This window comes from Sitodiplosis mosellana, unplaced genomic scaffold (genome assembly GCF_009176505.1).
Source record: "Sitodiplosis mosellana isolate CC-2019 unplaced genomic scaffold, AAFC_SMos_1.0 Smas_scaffold_21, whole genome shotgun sequence".
In the NCBI taxonomy this organism is placed as follows: domain Eukaryota; kingdom Metazoa; phylum Arthropoda; class Insecta; order Diptera; family Cecidomyiidae; genus Sitodiplosis; species Sitodiplosis mosellana.
In genome coordinates, this window is record NW_022595263.1 from 1,409,364 (window position 1) to 1,423,988 (window position 14,625).

The following is a 14,625-nucleotide window of genomic DNA, read 5'->3' on the forward strand; positions in this document are numbered from 1 at the left end:
TTGTTCTTCTACATTACAATGTAGCAAAGCGGTAAACCGCTAGACCGACCACAAGTAATAAAGTTTGAAGCTGTCAAAACAAAAACATTTCAAGCATTCCCTCACACTGAAATAACATCAGATAATAAGGAAAGTGAAGATTTTTGTGAAAATTTAAACTCAAAATGCCATCGATTGCTGTTGTAAGTATAAAAAAAAGATGAACATTTCAAATATTGCCCATGAGGCATGTATGTATCGGAAACATTAAATTTGAACGTTGGATCTTCTTTTTAGTTGGAAAATGTAGACGATAACGAGTCATCATGCACATTTGTATTTGAAAATGAAGGCCACACTTTGGGCAATGTTCTGAAATCAATCATATGTCGATAGTTAGTTTGAGTGTCTTTTTCATGTTTTTTCAAGTAAATTCAAGGCAAAATTCATTTTATTTTTCCTTAATTCACAGTCCAGATGTGAATTTTTGCGGTTACACTGTACCTCATCCAGCTGATACAAAGATGCATTTACGGATACAAGCTTCCAAGAATGTTCGTGCTGTTGATGTTCTCCGCAGAGGTCTAGCTGATTTGGAAAAAGTTTGTGATCATACAATAACAACGTTTGAGAGTGCATACAATGATTTCCAGGAACCAAAGTAAAGGCCGGGAGAAATGTCCATTTTTCATTGTACATTTTCGCTAATAGTTTGTACTTCTTATACCCACCATAATTCTAATATCATATACATGGATAAACTGGAATAAAACAAATGTTGAATCAGTTCTAAAAGTTCGTCTATTTGTATTATTTTGAGCACATGTTTTGCGTATGCATGTATGTCATATGAACGGTTGTTGTTGAACCAAGTTCACGTTGATTGTACGTGAACCGAAGCGTACTTGAAAACAACTTCACACCAAACTACATTTCGAAACTCTAACAAGTGTTTTGAAAACAGTTTTTAGTTTGCCTGTGTCTTATTTTGTTGTTGCACGTCCAGTTAAGCTGTGTTGAAATTTACAAGAACAAAATTATATATAATTTTCGATCAAGAAACCGGATTGATAACTAAATTAAGCTTGCAGTACTTTAGTCAAATTATTTCTAATAGTGAAACAAGTGGAAAATAAATTTTGGACAAAAATCTACAAAATACATGATACATCAAATTAAAAAAAAGAATAATTCAACTGCAGTACTTAGGATGATCGTGAATATTGAAGTTGATTGTGCTCGTGTGACAAGACGTACATGTTAAGTAAATTTTACATGCGTGTTAGCCAGCGATTTTTTCTATGAAAACAAAACAAAACAAAGAAACAAAAATATTCTTCCATACAAAATACAAATAGTTGAAATCAATGAAAAGAAATTAATGTGTGTGATTAACAGTGCGGAACGCGTCCAATAAAATCAGACAACAAAAGAAAATAAACAGAAGAACATCACAATGTCGAAACACGATAAAACGAAAACTAGTAGCGGACTGCTCGATATGTGGTTCGGGCGACCGAAAACTAAAGGAAAAAGTTACACAGCGAATGGTGGGCGTCCAATATCCGCAGATTCCGAATCTTTGGCTGACCCACAAGACTTGCACAATGAAATAATGAGACTAACGCACGAGGAGGTCGATGAGAAATTCGTCGATATTCTCGAAGATATGAACATTCCGAAGGACAAACGTCAACCGCTTTTAGAAAAGTCGCTCGACGAAAAACGTGATATGATTCTAATGCATTTCAAAGGTAAAATTCCATTTTTGTCACGGAGATTTCGTAATGTCTTAGTTCAATGTTAGCGTGTGTATAAGAGGAAGCAGTTAAATATATAACTATTTGATTGGTCGCGAAAAGAGTGTTTGTAAACGAGCGCGTAAAATGTGATACGCCTAACTAACTCCGACATTTCTTTTATTCTTTTTTTTCGGAAACTGGAATGATAGAAGATGTACCATTTGATATGTATTGTGTACGATGATCTCTACTTGATGTGTTTCGCCTTTTTTAGGTCGAAAATGTGTTTAATGACGTCATTTTCTTTTATTGTGTGTCTGATTCATGTTAAATTCAGTTTTTGTGGTTGGTTTATATTTGCATCTGCGTAAGCTTCTTATTGTGTGTGACTTAATACCATATAAAGAGTATACAACACGTATATATGTATGGTATAGACTGCATGATGCCAGTCATTTTGCGTATTTTATTCAATTGACTAATGATATGAATTTTTATGGGCATCGTATTTCCATGCGTATTTAATACGAAATTCGTGCATTTGTATTGGTTGTACTGAAAAACTAAAATTATAAAGACGACACCAATCGAAAAGAAAGACAATAGACATTTGCTTACGCTTGGAAAAAATTCTTGATGTGATAGCAATATTATTTTTTTAAGTGTCCACTCAACTGTGTAAAATTTCTTTTACTTCTTCACGGCAATTGACTGTACGTGTCACTTTTCATTGTACAGTACAATATGTAATTCATAATTATAGCTTGTCGAGTAGATACGCTTCCATTCTTCGTCACAACATTTTTATTCAAGTTCTATGAGGAATGTGCGAAACAAGCGCTAAATACGCTACAATTATGATTCTGTTGTGAATTCGTTATCACGAGCATGTGTATGTCTGTGTGAAAAACGTGCAATTTCCGAACCAGAATTCAATGTCCCCGTCGCGAATAAACAAAATATTATCGCTTTACGGAGCTAGCATGGCCAAACGAATAAAATACTTATCACACTTGCACAATATACAAATAATACTGGCATAACGAAACACATTCCATAACTGTATAGAAAATATAACGTTTTTGTATGTAATTGTGCTCTTATTTTTCTGCGTCAAATTTCTGATTTCTTTGGAAAGAATTTAACTAAAAATAGAATCAACGTTTTGGCATTCTGCATCTAATTAGTCACCACATATTTTAAGATGATGTAAACTTTTGCATATTTTTCCATTAAAAAAAAGTCAAAAAAATTTGTTATTGGCAGTATGGTAGAATATTTACTATCAATTTAAATTATTCTTTTGTATTTTTCTGCTTTTCTTCTCTTTTATCAATGGTTGACCGAAGAATTTCTTTAAATAATTCTTATTGATTTTAATTAACAGAGAAATGCAAATGCAAATGTTAAATCATTAAGTACATTTGTAATTCAATAGCGAAAGTGAATGCAACGGATAAAGATGTGTAATAATATAGCAGAAGTTTATTAAATGTTATGCGATACAGATTGTGATACGTAAAATACACCTGCGAAAACACAAACGGTTGCTATTTGCAAATGAATTCATTCATACCTTACGTGTATTGTATGATATAATTCAAAGTTTTGCTGAACTGAATTGAATTGAATTTAATTGTAACAAATACACAAATATATATGTATGTAGGTAGCATACGGTAACTGCAATAAATCTGGAACAATGATCTTCATATTATAATATATGAAATAGAGAATAAACGATCGAAAGATTGTGAAAATTTGTGATTAACACTTCTAGTGCAACACGTTATTTATTGATAAATCAAATTAGAATACATTTTTTGGTTTTCATTCCAATCCATAGGCAAATCATCACTGGAACATCGAGGTAATTCACGGTTTGAAAAACCACAAGACTACATCGACTATATGCGTGATAAAGACCATAGTCCTACCAAAATTCATGCCTGTTTGGAGAGTCTGCGTGTGGCACTGACGAGTAATCCGTTGAGTTGGATGAAGGAATTTGGTGAGGACGGAATAAATGAGATTGTAATACAATTGCAGAACAGTAAACAGAATCGATATCATGACAAAATTGAGTACGAGTGCATTAGATGCCTTAAGGCAATAGTAAACAATACATGGGGATTGAATTTGATATTGAAGCCAGAGTCTCATGCAGCCATATTTTTATTGGCAAAATGTATCGATCCCAAGAAACCCCAAACAATGTGCGAAGCAGTTCGTTTGCTTGCCGGTTTTTGCTTGATTTCGGAACGTAATGGATACGAAAAAGTATTACGAGCCATTTCAATGGCACACGATGGAGCATTTAAAAATGGTACGCGGTTCAAGTCAATTGTCGATGGACTTTTTGCCGAGTACGAAAACTCCGATCCCAAACGTGAGCTGTGCTGTCACACGCTTATTTTCATCAATACGCTTACAAACACACCAAGTGACCTGAACTTTCGTCTGCATCTAAGATGTGAAATAATGAGAATGGGATTATATGAGCGACTTGATTTGCTAACCGAAATTGTGAACACCAGCAACAATGAAAATTTGACGAAACATTTCAAGATATTCAATGAGATAAGAGAAGATGATTTCGAAGAATTTAGCCAGCGTTTTGACAACGTACGTCTAGAAATGGATGATATGAACGATTGTTTTGAAGTTCTTAAAAATTTGGTTGTTGAAACCAGGTAAAAAAAGATTGCAATTAATTTTGCAAATGCGTAGTTGTAGTAATGAATTGATAAAAAAAAAGTCTTTTATTTTTACAGTGCGGAGCCATTTTTCATTTCAATTTTGCAGCATTTGCTATACATAAGAGATGATCATCTATTTCGTCCGGCCTATTTTCAATTGATCGAAGAGTGTGTTTCGCAAATTGTTCTGCACAAGGCTGGATGTGATCCAAATTTTGAGAGTCGCGATTTTCACATTGATACATCAATGTTGTTGGACGAGCTTGTGGAAAGATCACGAGCAAAAGAGACAATGAAAATCGAAGAGTACGATAAAAAGTTGGAGATGCTGGAAACCGCACGGCGTAAGCAAATCAGAAAATTGATTATACACAATAGCAGAGGTAATAAAAAATTCTGTTTAATTTTATAGAAGAAGCAGAAGCCCGGGCACAACACCTCGAAGAAAAGATACGAGAGTACGAAGCCACCGGAGTCATGCCTGGGAAAACATCCAAATTGCCAAAAGTCAATATACCACCTCCGCCACCGATGCCTGGAATGAAATCGATGCCCGGTACTTACAAAAAAAATCGAGTTATATTTAGCACCTACTAATACATAAATATCATTTTTTTAATTCATAGGAGCCGCGGTTCCTCCACCACCACCGCCGATGCCAGGAGGCCCGACTCCACCGCCACCACCACCGATGCCGGTACGTAAAATGGAAACTAACCAATTGTGCGAGTTCATATTTCAAAAATATGTTATTGCTTCTTCCAAAATAGGGTATGGGTCCTATGAGACCACCAACTGGAAATGCTCCTCCTCCGCCGCCAATGCCTGTAAGTTCACAATTTTGTTCAAGGCACCTCTTTTTTAAATTATGTTCTCACATTTCTACATTTCATTGTATTGCGTATAGGGAACTGGACCACCGCCGCCACCAATGTTCCAGATGCCAAATGCTCCTATGCCCCAAGCAAATACACTGCCGCACTATTTAAAACCCAAAAAGAAATTCGACGCAGATGGACCAATGAAGCGAGCCAACTGGAAAGCAATTATACCGCAAAAACTTTCGGAGAAAGCGTTTTGGGTGAAGTGCCAAGAGGAAAAGTTAGCGTCAGAAGATATATTCGCTGGTTTGGCAGCCAAATTCTCATCAAAACCTATAAAGAAGTCCGACAAAGATTCAGTCGATAAGCCGGCGAATACAAAGAAGAACGTGGTCGATTTGCGTGTACTCGATGGAAAATCAGCCCAAAACATTCTAATTTTATTGGGCGGGTCTCTGAAGCATTTGAGCCACGACCATATCAAACAATGTATTCTACGTTGTGATACATCAGTACTAAACTCGAACATAATTCAACAACTCATTCAGTATTTGCCGCCACCAGATCAATTGAAACGATTACAAGAAATAAAAAATACTGGCGACGAATTGTCTGGCGCCGAAAAGTTCGCAGCCACACTCGGTGAGATCAAAAGACTTGTGCCTCGTTTGCATAGCATCAATTTTAAGTTATGTGTTGGCGATATGGTACAAGATGTTAAACCTGATATTGTCGCAGGGACCGCGGCTTGCGAAGAGGTCAAAACCAGCAAAAAATTTGCGAAGATTCTAGAACTTATTTTATTGTTCGGCAACTATATGAATTCCGGATCGAAAAATGGTCAAGCGTTCGGTTTTGAAATTTCCTTCCTCACCAAATTGACAAACACAAAAGACTTAGACAACAAGCAGACACTACTACACTATATGGTCGATACGATCGAAAGTAAGTTCCCTGAGCTACTCAATTTTGGCGAGGAATTATCACATGTAGAACGAGCGGCACGCGTTAGTTTGGAGAATATTCAGAAAACATTGAATCAAATGACTACCTCATTGAAAAACTTGAAGTCCGATTTGGAAAACAGTAAAGTACCTCAGTCGCCCGATGATAAGTTCATTGAAGTGATGGGTGACTTCGCATCATCTTGCAATGATCAAGTAAAAGTGTTAATAAAAATGAAAGATAAAATGGAGAGTTACTACAAGGATGTAGGCGAATACTTCGCATTCGATACAAATAAATATCCCATGGAAGAATTTTTCTCCGATATAAAAACATTTAAGGAGTTATTCACACAAGCATATAGAGACAATGTAAAGGTCCGTGAAGAAGAAGAAAAAACACGAAGAATCCGTGAGGCTCGCGAACAAGCCCAACGTCATTTACAGGATCGTCAGCAAAGGAAACTTGCGCTCGTCGATATGGATGCTGTACAAACACAGGAAGGTGTCATGGACAGTTTACTAGATGCTCTGCAAAATGGTTCGGCTTTTGGAAACAGGGATCGTAGAAAACGTGGACAACGGCCTGCAGGAGCTGAGCGGCGCGCACAGTTGAGCCGAAATCGATCAAGAACTAGAGTTATTCCAAATAACTTTGTAACTGCATCATAAATCGCAACTGCATTATATATATATTTATAAGTATTCGTTCAGAAAATTGTCTTTATCTTTTGTATAATTGTCAATAGCTCCTTTTTTGTATTGATTCAATGTGCTGTATTTCTAAAAAATGCCCAATGCTCATACAAATGTACATACATATGACACACTTGCAAATAAACATGTATTGTCATTTTAAAAAAAGTCAGTTGAATAATGTCTTTCTTATATTGGCTGAATAAAATATGAAAAGAATTGTCAACAAATGTTGATTTTTATACAAAAAAAATTGATTCAGTTGCGTTATCTCTTTGTTTGAATCTGATAGACACTCAAGGTCAATGCCGGTACGTGTAACGAAAAAAGGTTGGATGAAAGCACTTTGAAATTTGACGCTCAATGCAAACTACAGAGAAATTTCGTAAAACGAAACGGAGAGCGATACGAAATGGATGACATTTGTGTCATAATTTACGTATACATTGAATTGCTCATCTTTTTCTAGTCAATGTTTGTAGAAGAAAAATCCCTTATAAGATTAATATTATTGAATTCACCAAGAAATCGAATCCACATTTAACAATTCCAATGATATTAGAAATTCGTGTACTTCGACAACAATTGGTAGTTTAGTGCACTACAATGTTACACTAAATCATAGAATCCTGACGTACTAAAAATAGTCCATAAATGTGTCAAAACAGCAGTGCAGTGTTTTTGTTTTTGTTTGCTCGCTTTCCAATCGTTTGCAAATCTGGTGTACTGCAATGGTGTGATGCCTTTTAGAGAATTGCAATAAGGTCAACAACACAAATAAAAAAAAAGAAAACAACAAGAAAATAAAAGGTACATGCCAAACTATTAATCAGTATTTGAAACTTTGCCCGGGCTGCAATAATTTCTACGCCTAGCTAGTACACAGAAAAAGTTCAATTAAATCAATGTAAAACCAAATAGACCAAAAAAAATAATACCTACAGAAATGGCCGACTACATTATTTCAAACGAGTTCAAAACAATGGAGGAAATCTGGGACGATCTGCTACGGCTTCATTGGGATTATCTTGATACAGAAGAAAATATGGAAAAGCTGAAAATGAGGCGCAAACTTGAAGGTTAGAAAAGAATTTTCTTGGCGATCATTTTAAACTAAATCAAATATTTTATTTCTTTTTAAAGATGAATTAAAAGACTTTTTAAGCATAGTTCAACATGATCGAAAGTTTTTTCTCACCGAAACTGCCCACGTGTTTAAGCAATCGGTTCTAAGATTAGACCAATTCTCCGCATATAAAGCTCTGATGGGATTTGAAGCGATAAGTCAATATGCAAACAACTTATTTCGAAAGCCATGGAGAAAAGAATACCGTTGCATCAAAGTGAGAAAAATCGATACAAGGTTTTAACGAATTCTATATAACAATCAGAGTTCTTTTCCAACAGTTGTATTCAGGATACTATCAACATGAAGTAAAGGCGAACTTGATAGACGCAGAGAAAATGTTTGAAGCTATGGGATATACTTTATTGCCAAACCACACTTTAATTTTAGAAGGTCCAATTTGTCCAGATCAAGTGACAAATGTTAGCAGGGATGCTGTCATAGCTTATTGTGAATGTCAGGTAAATTGTATTATGAGTACGACTAGCTATTGTCAGACCACGATATTTTAAATTCCCAGTATTTAAGTCTTTAAGGGCTGGGCTTTTATAAACTCTGGGACTTGTACAAATAATAAGCTAATCGACCAATGATTGATCCTCTATAAATCTAATCAAGTGATCAACATGATAAAGAAAACATTAATTGATATCTATCATCTTCACCTTTTGATTTGATTTCAAATTGTAATCCCATAAGTGTAAAATTGAAATTTTCCATAAAAGTAATTATCTTTACCTTTTTGTTAACAACAAACAAATTTTTAATTCTCTTTTTAGATAATGAAGCAGATATTTCAAGGTTTGATTGCGATGCAATTACAAACGACTTGGCAAGAAATTTTTGAGTTCCGTGAAACACATATTGGTAAAAAAAGATATGTTTTTGCTTCTTTATACATATGTCATTTTCAAACGCATTCTTTTGTAGGATCTGCAAGCCAAGCTATTAAATCCATGGCATATGCAATTGAAAAACGACGTCAACGAAAAGAAAGACAATATGGTATGGATTCCACAAGAAAGATAAAGTTTCATGTGTAGTAGTTGTCTCATTTCATTTTTTGTTTTGTTTTACACATCTCATTGTTTGAATTTTCTTCTTTTTTTATTCTAATCATTTATGATTGCATCATATGTTAGAGAGTTCGTATTCAAATTTAGCGCCAACACCACCACCACCACCTCCAATTTATGCCACATCATCGTCACATAATCAAATTGCACTTTGTAACAATCAGCGTCATTTATTACCATCTCAATCAACTATATCAAAAGGCGCTTGTAGTGCATTCTATACACCGTCTTCAAATTCAAGTTGCTCAAATAATTGTGGTGCTCTGAAATCGATTTATAGTAATCAATTGGCGCACCATTCATCGATCCCGCATTCAAAATCACTTGATCATTATAATAACGAGCCGACGAAATTGATGGAACACCACAATGTCTCACGCCATTCATTCGATCAACCGTTCTCATCAAATTATAAAAATTATGATTGTACAGATGGAATTCATGCTGCTGCTGTGGCAGCTGATCGCAGCAGTCATTCGAGTGGCATGGGCGTTTACCATCAACCAAGTTGTAGTTTACAAAATACAGGAAACATTTATGTAATGCTTTTTACCGTTAAATTAAGTAATGCTTTTGCCCACTTCAGTGGTGCATTTGACCATTAATTCACATACAATCCCGTCCGAATCGGATGAAATTCGGTTATCATCCAACTGTACGCTACACTCGAATCACATCCATTTGTGACGGTTATAATGTGTGTGAAAACTGACTGACTGACTGAGAATTATATATGTACAACAGATTTGATCGTTTTCATCTTTGAATCAATTGAGAAATCAGAACCGTTGTGCAACATTTTCAATTGTAAATGTCACTTGAAATCTTCAAACTATTCATTAGCTCTAGAAATATGCACGATATAATAATCATTTTCAGTATAAAAAACTGTCGAAGCAAAAACATTTTGCTTCTCTTTGGGGATTTCCCTTTCTGTCTCCAATTCGTAAAACAGCAGTTTTGACGCAGAAACCGTCACGCCATTCAAATGTGGTGTTCAAAGGATGAAACATTGGCGCCGAACGATTCGTTTTGCAAATGTCACTCAGCACAGCGGCTCATTGGTGTAGGAACATTGACAAGAAATTGGCGCACATTTTTTTGAGTGAACATTCAACGAAAAAAGGCAATTTTTTTTGCGAAATAGTTGCTTTAATTGCGAGACCAAAACCCTTTTAAAGGTATGTACGGCTAAGAATAGAGTTTTTGCACAAATTAAATTGTGGATTATTTTGGAAATTGTTGTGAAATTGTTATTTCGTCATACCGGTTCACATTTTCATGTTCAATGACATGTTCAAAGCGGGAAAAATCGCAATATTCTAGACCGATTGCATTGATTGACGCGAATAAAACAATATAAATTAATTCGATCACAACAAGTTTTCCCATTTTTTTTTGTTACCAATTACAATTAATGGATTGTGGTTTTTTTTCCAAAGATTATTTCGCAATTTTGAGGCGAGATCCGCATTGAGACAGGGAGACAGAGAGCAAACGAAGCCTGATCTATTCAAATCGTTTGGATTCATACGAAGTGGACTTATTGTGACCGAGGTGAGTTTAGTGAACGTAGAAAATTGCAACAAATTAGCGTAAAATCATGTTTTTGCGTGTGGTGTACATGTTTCGACATGATTTATGGCGACGGACTGATGAATATCATCACATTGTTATCGTATTCGTTTGAAGCGATCAATCAGTGCATTGTTTTCGATTTCCGTAGCGTTAGCCAATTTCACAATCGCTTGCAACAAACATTTCATTCGTTCTTCAATTTATTTTCTCTCGTTTAGATCCATCGCGATGGCGAGGCGTAAGCGGCACAATAAGACGTTTGGTAAGCCAAGGGAGAATAAAGTCCAGATGAAAAAGCACTCAATTGTGAAGAAAAAACGTGTCAATCGGAAAGAAGATCCAGAAAAACAGTCGACAGAAAATGGAACAATCGAAATCGGCGCGATCAAATTGGCATTTAATTCGATAATTAATCCGAAGTTAACAGAAACAGAAAGAGGATTTCTGATCCATAAGTTCTTCGAGAAATGTTTGAATGCTACGAAAGTCATGCATCTTGCATCGATGTTAATGCTCTACACAATTAACGAAGCATTTGATGATGGCAATTTGGACTTCTTCGTGAATCAAAACGGAGCAAATTTGATTACAGACTGTTTCAACTGTGTCACATCGAACAACATCAACGATCCACTCACAGCCCAAATGCCAGACGCATTTCTCGCGATGGTGACCCAAGGTAGCCCCAACTTTGAATGGCCACGCCGCCATCAAATGACTCGCCAAGTTTATGCTCTCAAGGACCAGTATGTGGCCAATGTGAAGACAAATTTGGAGACGCACTGTTGGGTGAGATTGACCCACTTTCTACGTGTAAAGTGCCATGAATTCAATCACAAAGGAAGCCCACTTGGCGTTATTTATGATGCATCATACTTGCCTTTCGATGACATTGACATTCGAAATACGATGAAAAATTTGATGTACAATGAAGATTGGACTTATGATGATGATGAAAGTCGAAAGTCGAAGATGGAAATACTGTTTAAGGAAGTGTCTCCGCTTTGTGGCCCATCATTCGTAAAATACTTCACAATGTACGAATACATTCAAAAGGACTGGTTCGAGTCTTTGTGGATGTGGATAGGCATGCAACGAATTGTAGAGAAATTTTTGATCGATACGGCTCACCTTCGTGAACAGTGGAAAGCATACGATCGTGATCCAGTGAACAATCGAGAGCCGTCGGTACCGAAGATACCAAAAGTGAAGAATTTCGCCGCTATTCCACTCTGTGATACAAAACTGAAGCACATACCATTCGACCATAAAGATTTGATTGATTTCATTGGCCAGTTGAGAAATGAACGGGGATGGGATATCCGTGCTGATTATCGTACATACTACAAGCAAGGCGAGAACAAAGACGAGGCATGGGGAATTGTGTTCGATATGGACAAAATCAGACAGCTCAGAACCGGTTCGAAAGAGTTTTACCACAAAATTCAAACCAACAGTAGTGCCGTGTCGGTGTTGTTTAGCAGACCCAAACGCAAAGGAGCCGGCGTGACTCTGTCTGAAATCAAAGCAAAGTACGAAAAGCCAGTCAGCAAAGGCGGTTACAAGTATGAGTCAGGAATTGATCTCGGCCAGAAAACAAAAATGGCCTGCGTGCGTCGGACTCTCGCTACTGGAATTGAAGTAAGTTGAAATATCATATGAAAATTAACATAGATTTGCATTGTTGTTGTTCATTTCACAGACCAACATCAAATTATCGAGTATTCAATATCACTGGGGTGCGCGACAAGGAATGCGCGACAAACAGGCCACGAAAATGACCAGAAAGTACGTGCACAAAGAACAGCGCGACTTGAAAAGCTATCCGATCACATCCGTATCGCCGCGAGGATCACAATGGAAATCATTCATTAAGCACAAAATCAAAATGCTGACAGATTCATTGGCTACATACGCCAGAAGAAAATACGCACAGCTATCGTTGCACAAGTACATCGAGTCTAATCGCGAAATGGATTTGATGGCTAAACACATAACAAACAATGAGACAGGAGTTGTATTCCTTGGTGATGCGGCGTTCCCATCAAATTCGAAAATCGGTGTGAAAAGAACAAAACGATCACCGGATCAGCGAAAGTTCATAGTTAGCCTAAAAAAGAACGGCAAAACGGATGTTGTGCTTACCCCAGAGCCGTATACATCACAAACCTGTGCCAATTGCTTGCGGCGATTTCCGAGAAGCACAAAAAGTGACCGATTCAAAGTGTGCAAAGATTGTCGCCCACACAAGGATGTGAGACTCCCACCGGTTATTGTGACTGATCGAAGCAGACGGCGCAAGCAACGTGATCGAAAACAAAATGCCAGCCAAAAGCCAACAGCAAATGTAACTAGAGCCGAAAAAGCTGAGAAGCACCGGGAAAAGCGTCGAAGTGAGCGCGAAAGCCACAATCCAGAGCAATTGGATACCGAACAGGCAGTGAGACGGTACAATCGACGCATACGACGGCGTGAACTACGTCAACGACGTCGAGTTGCAGGCCATCGCAGTCGTAAAGTAACCAAACAACCGGAAGCGGAATCCGATTTGCCAGGTTTTGGTAAAATTGGTGACACAAGTATTTGCAAGATTCGTGTCAAAAATCGTAAGGCCAAACCACAATTATGGCAGCGAATACATTACGATGCAACTGATAAAGGAATTGGGTTATTGGGGTCAAAGAAAATAGCCTTCCAGAAAAACTGGCACTCAAGCCCAATGAATGATCAGAACGCTTTTACTGCTACTTGGCATCGTGACATCTGTGCGGCGAAGTGCATCTTGTACAGAGGTATGTGATCTACACAATACAATCACATTCATGTTTTATTGTATTTCAATTTCGAGTTCAATTCGTTCATTCTAGGCCGTTGTATGGTTTTCGACTTGAATGTGCACGAATCATTTTTGTTACCACCAGAAAGGATACGGCCAAAATGTCGAGATGGCCAATCGAGATGGCCAATCAAATGCTGTCGATGATAAGTAGAGCGTAGATCAAGAGAATAAAATAAAACATTAACGATTAGTTATTATCAAAGCTTGATTTTTGTGGCTTTGTACATTAAAATGTGTGTGCAAATACACGATGTAATACGGCTTAAGCCCGTAGGTAAGTTGTTGTATGTAAGATTTTCTCAGTCAGTTGGTCAATTTCAATATCCACACCAATATTTACCAAAGTCATAAATGGACCTAGTTCAAGTGAAGCGTACAGTTGGATGATACTCGAGGTGGGTCCATTTATGACCTTGTTTCACACGTGATTTGTTATTTTGTTATCAATTGATTCATAATCGTTTTTATATCCTTCTAATTGATTTGTTTTTACCGTTTTTTTCTACTTCCATCGTGACGTTAAAAATGACTGAAACTACACACAAATGCGGGCCTTAATTCGACCGTTTACATACGCTTGGTAATGGATGTATTTGCGTTAACAATTGTTTCTTGGGTACAGGAAACATATACAATGGTAAATAGATATCCGTTGCCAGCATTTCCGGATCATCATTATTCGCAAATTGGTGGTACAATTGAACGCGGTGAACATTTTGTCGATACCAATATGGGTACTTGTTGCCACCAAAATTCTCATTATGAATGTTTGAGTAACTTCAATAGCCGTAGCTTGATGCAAAAGTCAAAGAACGGAGCCGATTACAGCAATTGCAATTTTCAATCCAAATAGAATATCTATAAGCCAGCCGAAAATAATTTTTAAGAATCGGTTGTTAAAATTTAAATTAATTTGGTTCTATGCGAAATTTGTTGGAAAATAAAGCTTTTGTTTTGGAAATTATCAAATAACAGGTAGTTTATTTTTCGAAGAAAAAAATTTCATTGTGCTATACAAAAGCATGCCGAATGATGTCGAAATCCATAACGTCGTGACGATAGCTAAAATAACAATCAATATTGTTTGAGCATAAAACACAATTTAAGGTAAAGAATATAAAATGC

General features: G+C 36.7%; 4 protein-coding genes and 1 long non-coding RNA gene across 11 annotated transcripts; 4 read left to right on the forward strand and 1 right to left on the reverse strand.

Annotated features, from left to right (window-relative positions):
• Positions 1–7: 7 nt before the first annotated feature.
• LOC129568645 (probable DNA-directed RNA polymerases I and III subunit RPAC2) lies at positions 8–777 on the forward strand. The gene is made up of 3 exons (XM_055446804.1): positions 8–182; positions 277–374; positions 452–777. The coding sequence occupies exons 1-3, from the start codon at positions 165–167 to the stop codon at positions 642–644; spliced, it is 309 nt and encodes a 102-aa protein (XP_055302779.1). The 5' UTR covers positions 8–164; the 3' UTR covers positions 645–777.
• Positions 763–2,791, reverse strand: LOC129568646 (uncharacterized). Its single transcript, XR_008687972.1, has 2 exons — positions 2,340–2,791; positions 763–990 (listed from the first exon to the last, which is right to left on the reverse strand). It is a non-coding gene; the product is annotated as an uncharacterized LOC129568646 (long non-coding RNA).
• LOC129568631 (protein diaphanous) lies at positions 861–7,053 on the forward strand. Of its 4 annotated transcripts, none has more exons than XM_055446756.1 (7): positions 861–1,733; positions 3,568–4,414; positions 4,496–4,764; positions 4,833–4,976; positions 5,047–5,117; positions 5,191–5,247; positions 5,328–7,053. In XM_055446756.1, exons 1-7 carry the CDS (start codon positions 1,436–1,438, stop codon positions 6,855–6,857), a joined length of 3,216 nt encoding a protein of 1,071 aa, XP_055302731.1. In that variant the 5' UTR covers positions 861–1,435; the 3' UTR covers positions 6,858–7,053. The 4 variants fall into 4 exon arrangements, with proteins under 4 accessions (XP_055302731.1, XP_055302734.1, XP_055302733.1 ...); XM_055446759.1 differs by lacking the exon at positions 861–1,733 and adding an exon at positions 2,788–2,805; XM_055446758.1 differs by lacking the exon at positions 861–1,733 and adding an exon at positions 3,001–3,267.
• A 220-nt stretch (positions 7,054–7,273) lies between these two features.
• LOC129568637 (protein tamozhennic) lies at positions 7,274–14,469 on the forward strand. Of its 4 annotated transcripts, none has more exons than XM_055446768.1 (8): positions 7,274–7,691; positions 7,826–7,960; positions 8,025–8,224; positions 8,289–8,468; positions 8,787–8,874; positions 8,938–9,012; positions 9,150–9,622; positions 14,123–14,469. In XM_055446768.1, the coding sequence occupies exons 2-8, from the start codon at positions 7,828–7,830 to the stop codon at positions 14,351–14,353; spliced, it is 1,380 nt and encodes a 459-aa protein (XP_055302743.1). In that variant the 5' UTR covers positions 7,274–7,691; positions 7,826–7,827; the 3' UTR covers positions 14,354–14,469. The 4 variants fall into 4 exon arrangements, with proteins under 4 accessions (XP_055302743.1, XP_055302745.1, XP_055302744.1 ...); XM_055446770.1 differs by having other exon boundaries at positions 7,305–7,691; positions 7,803–7,960; XM_055446771.1 differs by having other exon boundaries at positions 7,310–7,691; positions 9,516–9,622.
• LOC129568632 (uncharacterized) lies at positions 9,710–14,469 on the forward strand. Its single transcript, XM_055446760.1, has 5 exons — positions 9,710–10,264; positions 10,526–10,640; positions 10,880–12,302; positions 12,364–13,453; positions 13,529–14,469. The coding sequence occupies exons 3-5, from the start codon at positions 10,890–10,892 to the stop codon at positions 13,642–13,644; spliced, it is 2,619 nt and encodes an 872-aa protein (XP_055302735.1). The 5' UTR covers positions 9,710–10,264; positions 10,526–10,640; positions 10,880–10,889; the 3' UTR covers positions 13,645–14,469.
• Positions 14,470–14,625: the final 156 nt, after the last annotated feature.